The 13,745-nt window shown below is 37.9% G+C and overlaps 1 protein-coding gene across 4 annotated transcripts in view; it reads right to left on the reverse strand.

The window, feature by feature from the left end:
- Hdac9 (histone deacetylase 9) overlaps window positions 1-13,745 on the reverse strand; it is an 897,356-nt gene that overhangs the window by 822,598 nt on the left and 61,013 nt on the right. For all 4 annotated transcript variants that reach the window (XM_008832701.3, XM_008832682.3, XM_017797988.2 and 1 more), the window contains exon 2: window positions 2,246-2,362. In XM_008832701.3, coding sequence (XP_008830923.1) covers window positions 2,246-2,267 — 22 coding nt within the window. In that variant the 5' untranslated portion in view covers window positions 2,268-2,362. The remainder of the gene's footprint in view (window positions 1-2,245; window positions 2,363-13,745) is intronic.

Below are 13,745 nucleotides of genomic sequence, written 5' to 3' on the forward strand. Positions count from 1 at the left end.
AGAATTCATATTATTCCAGGAATGGTTTCCAAGACAAACATAAGTAATCTGAAACACTATTAAAGACTTTTTGGAACTACTGGAGTGAGTCTATTTTTCTTTCTTGTGCACAACTCCTGAGAGCTGTTTATGGAAGAAAACAAAATAAATGGATGATTGCATAAGGTCAATTTAATTCTCTGTTTAGATAGTTTAAAAAGAGAGAGAAAGAGATGTAAGAAAACTACTTTCTGAGTCAAATGGATGAAGTTTTATCTGACCAGTGATATACAGCTCCACAAGATAGCTAAGAACAACAGAGAACATTGTGATGCTTGTGCCAAGAACATTTACTTTAATACTCAAAGTGCATTCCAGGTCTCTGATTGGAGTTTATGACTTGCAGTAAATGGAGATAACTCCCACCTACCTGGTGCATTTCCTAGAATAGTTCCAAATTTCAAATTTCATTCATAAATACTTCCTAGTTAATTAAGACCATTGTATGATGTCAACCGAGCAGAACTACATATATTTAAAAAAGAAGTCACAAGGAAAGTTTAGAATCCTTAAGGACAAATGAGCTTCCTTCCATGGCTGTCTCATTTATCCATCACTGTTTCCCTGCTCCTAACTGAGCAATTATCATAACGGACAAGACCTTTCTCATTAAAATACCAGCCTCAAAGGATATTTTCAAATTATAAAATTGGAATGGTAAATTCAGTATTCTGTGTGGCAAGGTATGTTCATTCCAACTGCCAAATATTACTGTGAGAAAAACTATATTTCACCATGTTGGTTCTAAATTAAATGCCTCTTTTAAACTGAAATTTTAAATTATTAAATTTAAATTAAAATAAATACACATCATATACATATATTTAAATGATATATCTAACAAAGACATTATTTTAAGTTCATCTCAACAGAAATGGTAATAATGCTATACAATAATTGTAGTGAACAACACAGCTCACAGGGCACATTTCAACAGGCTCTGTGGAAGTTCAGGGACAGAAAGAGAAAAGAGTAAAAACCTAGAGCTACAGTCCCAAAGTATGCCTACAGGGAGCAACGGCATCATTGCCAAAGGGAATTTGTTAAAAAAAAAAAAAAAAATCACAGTCCTACTGAGGACTTTAAAAAAGAAAAAAAAAAAAATAAGCAAAAAAAAAAAAATTCTGGGTATGGGGTTTGTTTTAACAAACTCTCCAAGTGATGTCAATGTATCACTTGATGTCAAATCTGAAAGCTACAGGTCTATAAAGACCTAAGTAACTCTATCTGTTGAACCAGATGATACAACCTCAATTATCAGTCTTGGTCATAATAAAAATCTGCAATATCTTCACTACATTCTTTAGAATCAATTTAGCCTTCTCTATAATTCCAGTTGACATCCTAGGAATGTGGAGAAAGGCTAATGAGACAGTGGGATTCAAGGGCATTTCCTCTGAGTTCAGCACTCCAGAGGCTGAAAATCCCGGGTAAGAGTTTTCCTTATGAGCTCTGAATATCATATTGCCTTAGCTTTGACCTAGAGAGGTGGGTTACTCCAGGATATCAGCATGCTGCAAGATACATAGAAATAAACTCACAGAATGACCCAAGCAGAAAACTGTTATAATGTGTCTGTGACTAACATGTGGTAGCTGACCCTACTCCATCATTCTTCAAACTTGGATGATACTTGCTCGAAAAGCAACACCCTGTTCCTGGAGGAATGGGTGTTGGCTGTGCTGATCACAGCAGTACATGAGCCACACATATTACTCTGGACTCAGAGGAAGCAAGTGCTGAGATTATTATTAAATATGTATATAGGAAACAGGAGTGGCAGCAAAGAAGGGTGGGGAGGAAAAATATCCTTCCTGTGTGTCAAAGAGGTGGAGGTGGAGTCAACGAACAAGCTGACTCCCAAACCCCAAAGCATAATTTAAAAGCAAATAGAAAGGCTATGGGTATGAATTAGATTCCTGTACCATATCTAGTATTTATAACTACAGAAAATTCAATCTAAACACTCTTTTAGAAACAAAATAATTAAAGTCCAGTGCTCAGATAACAATGCAAGTGAAACTAATTACTCAGAAAGCAAACTGTGTTAACAGAGAATTAACTACACAATGCAAATTTCAAAATTTATTATTCTGTCATTTAATCTTCATCAGGAAAAAAAATCATCCTTCATGATTTCAATAGCTTGATTTGGAACAACACAAAGTAATGTCCTTCAGATAAAGTGTGTCATCAGTTTACTGACCAGGCTGCACTGGAGAGCTCATGGTGGGTATCAGGAGGGCTGATGGTTGACGTTACGAAGTCACAGCTTGCTCTCAGATGGCAATGGCTGACTGAGAGAGGATGGCAGAAGAGAAACCTAGGGTATAAGAAAAACACAGTGTATAAGATACAGATTATAGCAATCACAACAAAGATCAGATCACTGGTGCTGGGTCTCAGCTCGGCCACAGCTTGCCTGAGGGACTTTGAGACTCAGGTCAATCTCTTTGTTTTCTGAGTCTTTACCTACAGAAGAGCAAATCTGGCCTAAGGTTACAGCTCAATGCTAGAGTGCATGCCTTGTATGTACGAAACCCTGGGCTTGAACCTCAGCAATGAAAAAAAACAAGAGCAAATACATGTCTTGCCTCTAGCATAGGGATATTGTGAACACAGAAATGAAATCATGATAGAAGGAGCCAATGAGTGAAAAAGCACTTCATCTAATCATAGTTCATTTACAATTTATTATTCCAATTATAAATATAAATTACAATTTATATTCCAATTTATTATACAATTTATTTATCATCACTATAGAAATTTATCATAATTTTTGGAGGTTTGGGTATAAATACCTCACTACAGAACATTTTTAACTCTCAAATATTTACTTGTAGAAGTAGAATGTGTTGATGGGGAAAAATTAATGGCCTAAAAAACCAATAATGGGGTTATAAACTCCAAGAAAGACAGAGAACTCCCATTGCAGTTCCCACTTCTTGAAGGCTTTTGCATTCTGGTTTCTGCTAAAAGCAGCAGCAACCAGGGCCACTGGAGTGCCACTAACAGGATGGACTGAAGACTTAAAAGGAATTTAAGGGACTTTCTGCTTTGAATTTGAATGTCCTCCCACTTCTAGACACTTAAAAGAAAAGCAATTTTAAGGACAGTTCCCTAATAGTTTACTGGAAAGTCAAATTTTTTAAAAAAGAAGAAACTTCCAAAGTTGCACTTAGCGAGCATCTTACTAAAATAGTATATCCGAGTTGCACTGTTTTTACCCACAGCTGCTGTAACTCTGAGACTCATACGTCTCTTTATCTTAAGAAAATCCAACATATTTATTGAGACTCATTTCCCATCAGTATTTTGAAAGTGTTATTGCTATTTTTGCCCAGAAGTATAAAGCTGGATATAAATACAGATTTTCTTTGAAGAATGATATAATATCACCAAGAATAACACCTATATTGCTTAAAGCATCTCCAAATAGAAACTCATCATTCAATTATTAAAGCAACTCAGTGGCAAAGTAGGTCCAGCAAGCCCCTTCTCCCCCTGTCTACAGTGCTTGAGAAGTACCGAGGCTTAATAGCTTCAAAACCAGAAATGTGTGTAAAAAGACCGATGAGCTTATTTTAACAGCATCACCCAATGATTCTTCATTTCTATGTCAGTAAGAAAGCAAGATCTCTAGAAAAGGATGAAATATGGAGAGCAAAACCCTTTGTTTTTATATTGGAAAGTGGATGCTCAGAGACTGACACCTAAATAAAAAGGCCTCAACGTCATACTTATCATAAGAACATCATCACTTATTTTTTCACTGTTATAAGGAGCTTTTGACATGCTACACTATCATATTTGATGTTATTTTGACAAAAGCCAAACTAATAGAAACTTTTAAAATCTCTCAGCCTTCATTCCCCACCCCTTCTACTCCATCTGACAGGTGAGAAAATCAAGATGTTTTCTGACTCATTATTAAATACAAATAAATAAAAATAAATTTTACTTGGATTTAAATTTTATAGACTATCTTATATTAACAAATACAGATTCGACATTTTGTCATCGATGCATTTTTAGACTGTAGTCTGAATCATTTCATAAATGATCTAAATACATTCTAATTTCAAGGACAGTCTGTTTTTAAACTAAGAAGAATAAAATGGGCTAAGCATGGTGGCACACATATGTAATACCTGCACTTGGGAGGCAGAAGCAGGGGAATCACAAACTCAACATTAGTCTGACATACACAGTGAGACTCCAGCTCGAAAGAAAAATAAGTATAAAAAACTAACGAATATCAAGGAACAAGAAAACTTCAAAAATATGTGAAAGTATTGAAAAGTACCTTCCATCAAGAGCAAAGCCTGTGTTTTCCCTTTTGATGTTTTTCATCTATAAAATTCCTCTGTACAACTGATAACTTCTTTGTTTGAAAAATAACTCAACTTGCCAGATAATTATCATCAGCTAAACTTGGGTAACATCTGCCACTTATTTCCACTATTAATATGCATAGCAACTGTCCACATCAGCCTGATTTGTGGTTAAGTATATAACTATTGGGTTTTTACTTCATAATTGGAGTTCAGTGTGATCTGGGATAGAAACAAAAAATTGGCTTCCAAATATTAATATTTTTGAAATTTAAACAACTCTCTTTGACATCCAACCTTTTAAATAACTGCCTAATTTGACACATTTTTCTAAAATTATAAAAGCCTTATTATGTGAGCACTATTACAAGAAAATTAGAAGAAATTTCTGTGCTGCTATGCATTAGTTTCCATTTATTGCATTTTAACTTCTAAAACGTCATATGAAGATGAAGTTATCACACCTAGAGTTGCATACTCCAATACAGTCATTTAAATAGTTCTGAACTGTTACAGGGAATATCGATCTGGACATACAATGATGCACGGTTGCCTTGTGGCCACAGAAGCAATAGATCAGCAGCCTAATCCACACGTGTGTGTGTGTGTGTGTGTGTGTGTGTGTGTGTGTGTGTATTCACATGTGCCTGTGACTGTGAAGGTCAGAGAACCTTGGGTATCATTTGTCAGGAAGCCTTCTACTTGTTTATGACAGGGTCTGTCTTTGGCCTGGACCTTTGCCAAATAGGCAAGGCTAGCTGACCAGCAGCTCCAGGCTCTGCTACACATTTTTGAGCGGGTGCATGGCTAGACGGGTGCGCCAGCCAACCTCAGGGATCCTCTGGTCTCTGCTGCCATGTTTTTTCATGAGTGCTAATGATCCAAATTCAGGTTTATGTGGACAGCAAGTCCTTTGCCAACTAAATCATTCCCCTATCTCCTAATCCACACTCTCTAGGGACAAACTGAAATGGAATTTTATATTAAGTAAGATTATTTTTTTATCTGCTTGGAAAAGAAAGGGTTCAGTGGTCAACATCAATCAATAAGAATGGGAAATTCATTCTCAAAAGACAATAGAATAGGAAAGTTTTTCTCACACACTTTAGTCATTCTTAATAAGAAATGTGGATTAGGAATAATGTGAAACTGAACTTCTAGGGATAGGTAACCAAATGCCTATTTGTCATTCATATCATTGTGGGGATCTTTCCACAAGTCTTCTGACCAGTCTACTACACAGCCTGCTCAATAAGAAAAATGATGCAAAAGGCAGAACTTTATATGTCACACCGAATACAGAGAGTATGTTCTCTGATCTTCCCAAGAAACCACCCTAACTACTTAACAAAATAAAAACTCAGTCACAGAAGACAATAGGATGAATTTAGAAAACTGGAATTAATGGCTACCTGGCACCTTGCCACAGAAACTCTCAAGTTGTCTTCATGATTTTTGACTACTACTTAATTCCTTTGGGGTTTTAACTATCTTCTAAGCATTATGTTATAGTTTTCTTCCTTTTCTCCATTTTAGTCAATAGGTACTTTTTTGGAAAAATGCTAAGAAAAAGGCAGAATATTTTTGCCATCTCTGTAGCTAACAAAAACACCCTTTATGTATCCTTAGCTTAGTCTTTCTCAGGCTCAGACCAAGTTGAAATGCACAGTTTACTCTACTCAGTTGCAAGTCTTCCTTTTTATAGATGGAGGTATTAGCTCTGATTCGTCTATACAGCAGGCTTCATGAGCTAACTCACTTAGTAATGCACAATATGAATGCTTTCTGTAGGCGGCACAAGGCACAGAGAGATAATTCAGGTCTAGAGTCCTCTTATGTCATAGAACATGAAATCCTGCTATAATTTCACCCTTGGAGCAAAATACTGGAAAACTGCTCTTAATGTCCTATTCAACAGTCCTTACACCATCACCCACCATGGAAGCCTGAAATTATATTTCATTTTTCTGTTTCCTCCGTTTCCCAAAGAGAGAAAGGAAAGCCAAAACATGGAGCTTTTAAAAATACTTTTTAGTGGGCTGCAGAAATGGCCCAGTGGGTTAAACACTTACTGAGGGAAGATGAGGATCAGAGTCCAAATCCCCAGCATCCATTTAAAAAGTCAGGCAAGTGTGGCAGCCTATGTGTCTGACACTGGATCCCAGAGACAAGCTGATTAGCTACACTTAACTGAATTGAACTCTGGGTTCTGAGAGAGACCCTGCCTCAGTGAATAAAGTGGAGAGTGAGCAAGGAAGACACCTCAAGTCAACCAAAGAAGACACCCAATGTCAACCTCTAGCCCCCACATCTAAGCACACACATGTACCCACACACATACAGACACGCAAAAAATCTTTCCCACCGCCAGGCAAGGTCACTTACACCTGTCATCTCAGCCCTTGGGAGTCTGAGGCAGGAGAATCACTAATTCAAAGCCTGTAGAGTTTTAGGCCAGCCTGAGCTACATAGTAAGAATTTATCTCAACAAAGAAAAAAAGGAAAATTTCCTATCTATCCCCAGCCTTAATTTTGATTAATACTGCATGATTCACATAATCTTTTGTCTTGGTTGGATTTCTGATTAGCCTTGTATCTAGGATCCCTGCTTCAAGGGAATGTACATGGATCCGTGAATGAATGAGTAAACTTGATGAGACAAAACTTCTTAGATGACATTCCAGTCCCTTCAAGATCTACCCTCTTTCTTACCTTCTTCTCTTCACATGTGACTGCTATGTCCCAAGGCAGCTGTCCTAACTGCTAGAGTGAAATTCAACATCTTTTTAAAAACTATATTTTCTTTGATTTCGTGACTCAAGTACACCTACTGCACAGCACATTTGAACACCTAAGTAGGACACTGAAGAACTCCAGGTGGCCATGGGCTCTAGAACCTAGGAGGGTAGAAGAAGACACGACAGAATGACCTTCACCTGCCAGAAGCTCAACGTTCTTAACTACCATTGCGGCACAGGCAACGGCCAGCCAGAGCTAACACCAGTGGACCACCAGTGTGGATGTAAGAATGCCTACCTGCTAAGAGTCCTGATTACCCCTGTATAGACCATTCACATTTCCATGCTTGATAATATCCTCTCCCTGCAAAGGATATTATCACCTTAAGCTTCCTACCTTAAGCCCTTTAAGGTGATGTTAAAATGAAAAATTTTAATCAGTCATTCCAAGTAAAAGGTCAACCTCCCAGCCTATGTTGTGTCTTGTTAGATGTTAACCATGCATACAACACAGGTTCAGGGTTCCTATCCACCATGACACTGTTCTTCTCTGCAGGGATTATACCATGTTCATCTCTTAACCCCTCTACTCAGCACAGGGCCTGATGCACGGCAGGGGCACAATAAATTCTTGATGAATGAATAAAGAGAGGAAAAGATTTGGTAGTAGACAATTTTAAAGGACTAGAGCACAGTCCTTGATTTGATCAGAGAAAGAAAAATATTTCATTAGAGTTTGGGCCATCATTCAAGAAGAATAGACGCTGATGAGGCAGGTGTCCTCGTCTTCATGGGGGGGCAGGATACCAGGAATGACACATAAGTCACCGCCTGAAAGCTACCCATGAAATGTGTTATACAAAGTAGACTCACTTCCTAAGTTATTTCTCTAACAACTGGAAGGGTGAACCTTTGCTACCTTCTTATCAACCACAGATAATTTTTTTTCTTCCCAAGAAAAGTTAGTCTGTTAACAGACAAGTTCTCCATGCTCAAGTTTGCTTCAAAGTAAGGTGTTATTTATTCATCAAGACACAGGAGAGTGAAATACAGAGACTTGTTCAGTCCAATTTTAGTAGCAAAAGAAGGACTGCATTCCAAACATTCCAGATGTTCCTAACATTACCTATATTTCGTACGGAATATAGCAATAGGAAATCCTGGGACTTTGAGTTCAAGGAACTGGCCCAGGCAAGAGCCACACAAATGTTGCGATCCATGGTTTAACCCTTCCCTAATATGGTAGTGAACACCTTGTAATCGGAATCATTGATCATCCTGACAAAGATTAGCGTCCTCCCTCCAAACTCTATACGCTTACCTGAGCAAGACTACTGGTTTTATACCCTATCTGTACTGTCCCTGCCATCCTAATTGAACACTTAGAGCCTAGCTAAGAACAGTGGGTCGTACATCTCATACACCCTCTGTGCTTACATTTTAAAAGCAAATAATAATCTCTAAGACTTTGGAGAGAAGTACTTAAAGTCAGGCTATACTTCATGTGTAATATAGAACAGGGAACGCAGCTTGGGAGGTTAGTTATGCATATGTTTTGCATATTTAAGATAGGATTCAGTAGTCTATACTATAAATATAACTCAATGGTAGCATCTAAAAATACATAACATAATCAGAAATGGTCTGCTAGATGTTTCATTTCAAAAAAAGAAATCCTGCCAATTACAGTACCTGCCTTGATAAAAATAGATTTTTTAAATAATCCTCTGATTTTAAAAACACTGGATTTATCCCCAGGGCATCTAATCCCCAAATTATATCCTAAACAACTTCTATTATAATACAGATCATTTTATACAAAGGTTTTACTCTATTGATTTTTCGTGGATGATCATTGAAGGCCCCTGCTTCAACTCTTTTCCCTTGGACAACAGGGAGTCAGCCATCATTATTATCAATTTAAGTTTAAAATGAGGTTCACAATGCTCAGAAACTGTAGGATGTACAGGTTCCTTTTCAGTGTTTCAGTCATGACAAAGAGGCTGTTTTAAAAAGTGAGAGAGAGAGAGAGAGAGAGAGAGAGAGAGAGAGAGAAAGAGCTTTGTCTACCGGTAAATACACAAGGGAAAGAAGTCCAAAATAGAATTGTGAAAAGGAAGTAATAGTGGAAGTGAAGGAACTTGTAACAGACAACCTCTGATATCTGTGCAGCAGGAGGGCTTTGTAACTCACACACTCTAACCTTCGCTGCAGAAAACTACCTGATCAAACATGCTTAAAAGAACCTGGCTTCCCTGGTACACGCACTACATCCCCTGCACAGAGGCATGACTATGATCAGCAAGCCAAATACAAAAGACTTTTATCCATCATTGTAATTTACAGTACCACGGATCTCTTTTTCAAGCTCCAATATTGTGTACATTATGAGGGAAAAAAAGTTCTGAGAATTCTTTAATGCTGGAACCTACCTCTTGAAGATCTGACAGTACCTCCATACAGCAAAGCGCCCCAGCGAAATGTCTCACTAGCTGGGTGGCCTGGAAGTCAATTAACCTCTCTGAGCTTCAGTTGCTTAAACATGAATTATTTAACTTACCAGGTCATGGTGGAGCTAGGAGAAAATAATGTGAAGTAACAGGTAAGGAGAAATTCCTCTAATCGTTGGCTATGATTATCATTAGTATACAAATTGTGTTTTACTTCAGGCCAAATCCATCCCAAGAGCAAAGAGTAGCACAGGGCACCTCATAGGGAATATAGTTTCGCAACACAGAAATGAATCTTTACCTTCCAACTAGGTGACAAAAGGATCTAATTACTAAGGAGTTCTTTGCTGTCTTCCTTTTAAAATTTTTTTATTTTTATTTTTTGTCTATGAGTGTTTTGCCTACATATATGTAGGTGCACCACATGCATGCAATGCCCACAGAGGCCAGGAGATGGTGGCAGATCCCCTAGAACTGCAGTTAAGGATAGTTGTTAGCCACAATGTTGGTGCTGAGAACTGAACCCAGATCCTCTGCAAGAGCAGCCAGTGCCATCTCACCAGCCCCCTTGCTGCTTTCTTTTAAAAGGCAAATGCGTATTCTAAAGGAAAACCCTGTGAATGCATCATGCTCACTTTAACCCTTGACTGACGTTACCTGAATTTTAAAACACCACCCGCTTGTCAGTGGAAATAAAAACTAAGTAAAGCAGTAACAACTTTCATGTTATAGAAATTTGGAGAAAAACATGTAGTTTATTCCCATTATATAGTGTAGATCCTTCTATAAAGAACTGTTTTAGCCCCTTAATAGACCATCTTGGGAATTTCAGTAGACCCTCAGGCCTGTATTTCTATATTGGGGCCAGACTCATTGGTCATTTTACTCACTGCCCTGTCATATCTGCTAGTGGTTTTTCCAATTTATAACACCTAAGACCCAACTCCAAGCTTAGACAATTATTCATTATGCCCCTAAGGTGAAGAAATAACAGCACAATTCCCAGAGACAAAGGAAGCCAGGATGACATTGAGCAGCCAGAGACCTTTTTCCACTAAGACCCACATTGACACTGATTTCACTTTCTCCTCACCCAGCATTTGAGACCCTCTTTCTGTTAGGCTTCTCCAGGACTTCTTCCAGTTGAAGAAACATAATTACCTCCCGGACACCTCCCCAAAGAACTTAACTAATAAGCTTAACCAACCTCGTGCACCCCATCTTCATCTCGTCACTCCCAGGCTATTCTATGCCTACAGTTTAGCTTAATTCCATCCCTCTATGGTTTGTTTCTATCCCTCATTCTTCCATTCTCTGTACACCCTTCCTGTGAACGTGTACCAACACTTAGCCTAAATTTCCTGAATACACTAATATGCCACAAACAAATCATTATATCAGAAATCTTGTTATCTGAACTCCAACCTACCAATTAGTACTGACTTTTCTATCTGCACAACATTACATTTATATTCCAGTTCAGAGTAACCCAGGTTCAGACGATGGAACTCAGGGGAGTATATTTAGCACAGAGCAACAGTTTTAGCAATGTTGCGATCTAACATGTGCTTACAGTGTGCTTGCCATGAGTGTTCAGTATAGGCTAAGGGGCTAAGTTCCTGCCTCACAGACTTCACACCAGACATTTTTCAGGCTACACTTTAAGGACCCTCTCTGAAAATGCAGATTCTGGGCTGAGAATTTTGAAATAACAGTTTGGGGAAAAAGCCTTCAGAAATATATTTTTTAAACAAGCATCCATGTAATTCCAACTAAGCATAAATATGAACATGACTCAATACAACACACACACACACACACACACACACACACACACACACATCTGAATAAAGAGAAAACAATAACAAAATGAAAGAGAGACAGACAGAGAGACAGACTAGGGACTGAAAAGCATGCTTGGCCTTGGATCTGACTGACCTTAATGAAAATTCCAAAATGATTTTACCACTTTGATCTTCCCTAATAGTTTGCAGGACCACTAGGGATGAGCGACGATATATTTAAAATATTTAGCACAGTGTTCAATAATTGTGAGATATCATCATGATAGTCTGAGCCTCCATTTTGCAATTGTCTCTGCAATTGTGAAATAATTGATGCCTATTTCTTAAAAGACACTGGACAGCACAATCCCCACAGGAACCAGAAGGGAGTTTTCACTGTGATTACAGGTAGAAGGTGAAAGCATCAGGGAAAAGCTAGCAAACAGATTCAGGATGCCAATTCTATTCAAACATTCATGATTGGCAGAAGTGTCCTCCTTCTCCAGAGTCCTCAGTCCTATTGATCTTCAATGACTTGAAAACAATTTCAAAAAGCAGTTTTAAAAACATTCTATCTCCTTCAACTATTTGTGACTAAAATTATCTATTTTGGTACTCCAATATCTTAAAATATTTTCAAGCTCAAATTTGTCCTCAATGTTGATCTTCCCCCAAAGTAACCAAAACAGACCTCAAATTTATCTCAGTCTCTGTGCTAGAAGCAACATTGTTGATAGTTTTTTTATGGGACACAGTCCATTCACAACAAGATGACAAAATTTTATATAGAGTAATTTATGTGCTCAGTAATTTATATAAATAAGGCAGTGCTGACCTCCTTCTGAGAGGGAGCCCTCACTGGGTCATTACGCTATCTGGGTAGATTAAAGGTTGCAGCTTTCCTATCATCTCTTGGAAGAACCATGAAGAACATATCCAGTATGATCAGAAATGGTGCAAAGACAGATTCACTTGCTCCAGGAAGCTAGCTGGCACAGGACAGCAGCAAGTTCTTGATGATTCTCTAAGTAAAACAGGGTAATCAACTAAGCTGACTCACCCCAAGGCCATCATTATTTCTCTAAAGAATCAAAAGCATCTGGCAATCCAGTTAAACAAATGGAGAAAATTTTCAATAATAAAAAAATGCAAAAATAAGGTAATAACACTTACTGACTTAAAATACCATATTAGAACTCAAAAAAAAAATCAGCACCTAATCCACAGAATATTTATTCCCTTTGAGTGAGAAAGGCCTCTTTGAAACTAAGACTCTGTATAAAACCAAGGAAGCTAAAACAATTATTGCTGAAGGCAACTTCTATTAATGTCACATATGGGAAAAGATGCAGCCTTTCCTTTCATATTCCAGTTCTGCGGGAAAAAGATCCACATATACATATATATATGAATATATTAAAATAGACTGAGATAGAGCAACACATATAAATAGCTCAATGAAACATCTGTAACAGTCCTTCAGAGTATATTAAAGTCTTTGCTGTTTATCAGGTTGGTAAATCATATCAACTCCTAGTTATTTAAATTGCCAGTTGCTGGGCAACCACATCTTTGTCAACTGTCACTCACTCCTAAGTTCCTCTACAACACTCCTTTAAGGAGAAAAGAGTGGAAAAAATCTTGAGACACTTATTTTGGGCATAAGAAATGCACTTAATTTTATCCTTGAGCTTAAGGAGTTTATAATTGAGTGACATACGGTAAATAAATGCTGTGTGGAAAGTGGAGGAGGGGCAGTGAGTGGCTCAGGTAGCAATGTGATGCATAGAAGCTAAGGACTTTGCTAGACTAAATTTCCCTTGCAGAATCTAGCTCACAACAGAGGAACGTTTGTGCTGAAGACTTCCAAAAGGAAATATGTTATCTAGAGAAGATAGGAGATTCTTAACAACGCCGGTGTACAGTTCTTACTTTACAATTCCCCTCTCACCATGGAAGGATAAGCAAGAGTCATGATCACAGTATTCAACTATTTCTCCCTTGTGATTTTGTCTTTTTTCCTGAACAGTGGGGGAGAAAGTAATTCATCACTTTCCTATTTCTAGAATAAATACGTTATTTCTATGGCTATAAACCATCATCCATTATTTTACTCATTTCCAGAGCTAAGTAATCAACTAGTAGTATAAAACTTCTATTCAGGGGGCTGTGAAGTTGGTCCCATGAGTAAAAGCACTTGCTGTGAAAGCATGAAGACTTGAGTTTGAATCACCAGAACCCATGTAAGAGCCAGATACCCAGGGTGAGTACCTGTAATCCAGTGTTCCTATGAGGAGATGGGAGGCAGAGACAGAAGACTCCCTGGAAGTTCACAGGCCAACTAGTCCCCCATACACAGCAGAAAAAGAAAAAAAAGCCGTAAGTCAAGGACCAACA

This window comes from Nannospalax galili, unplaced genomic scaffold (assembly GCF_000622305.1).
Source record: "Nannospalax galili isolate Female #2095 unplaced genomic scaffold, S.galili_v1.0 scaffold450, whole genome shotgun sequence".
Taxonomy (NCBI): Eukaryota; Metazoa; Chordata; class Mammalia; order Rodentia; family Spalacidae; genus Nannospalax; species Nannospalax galili.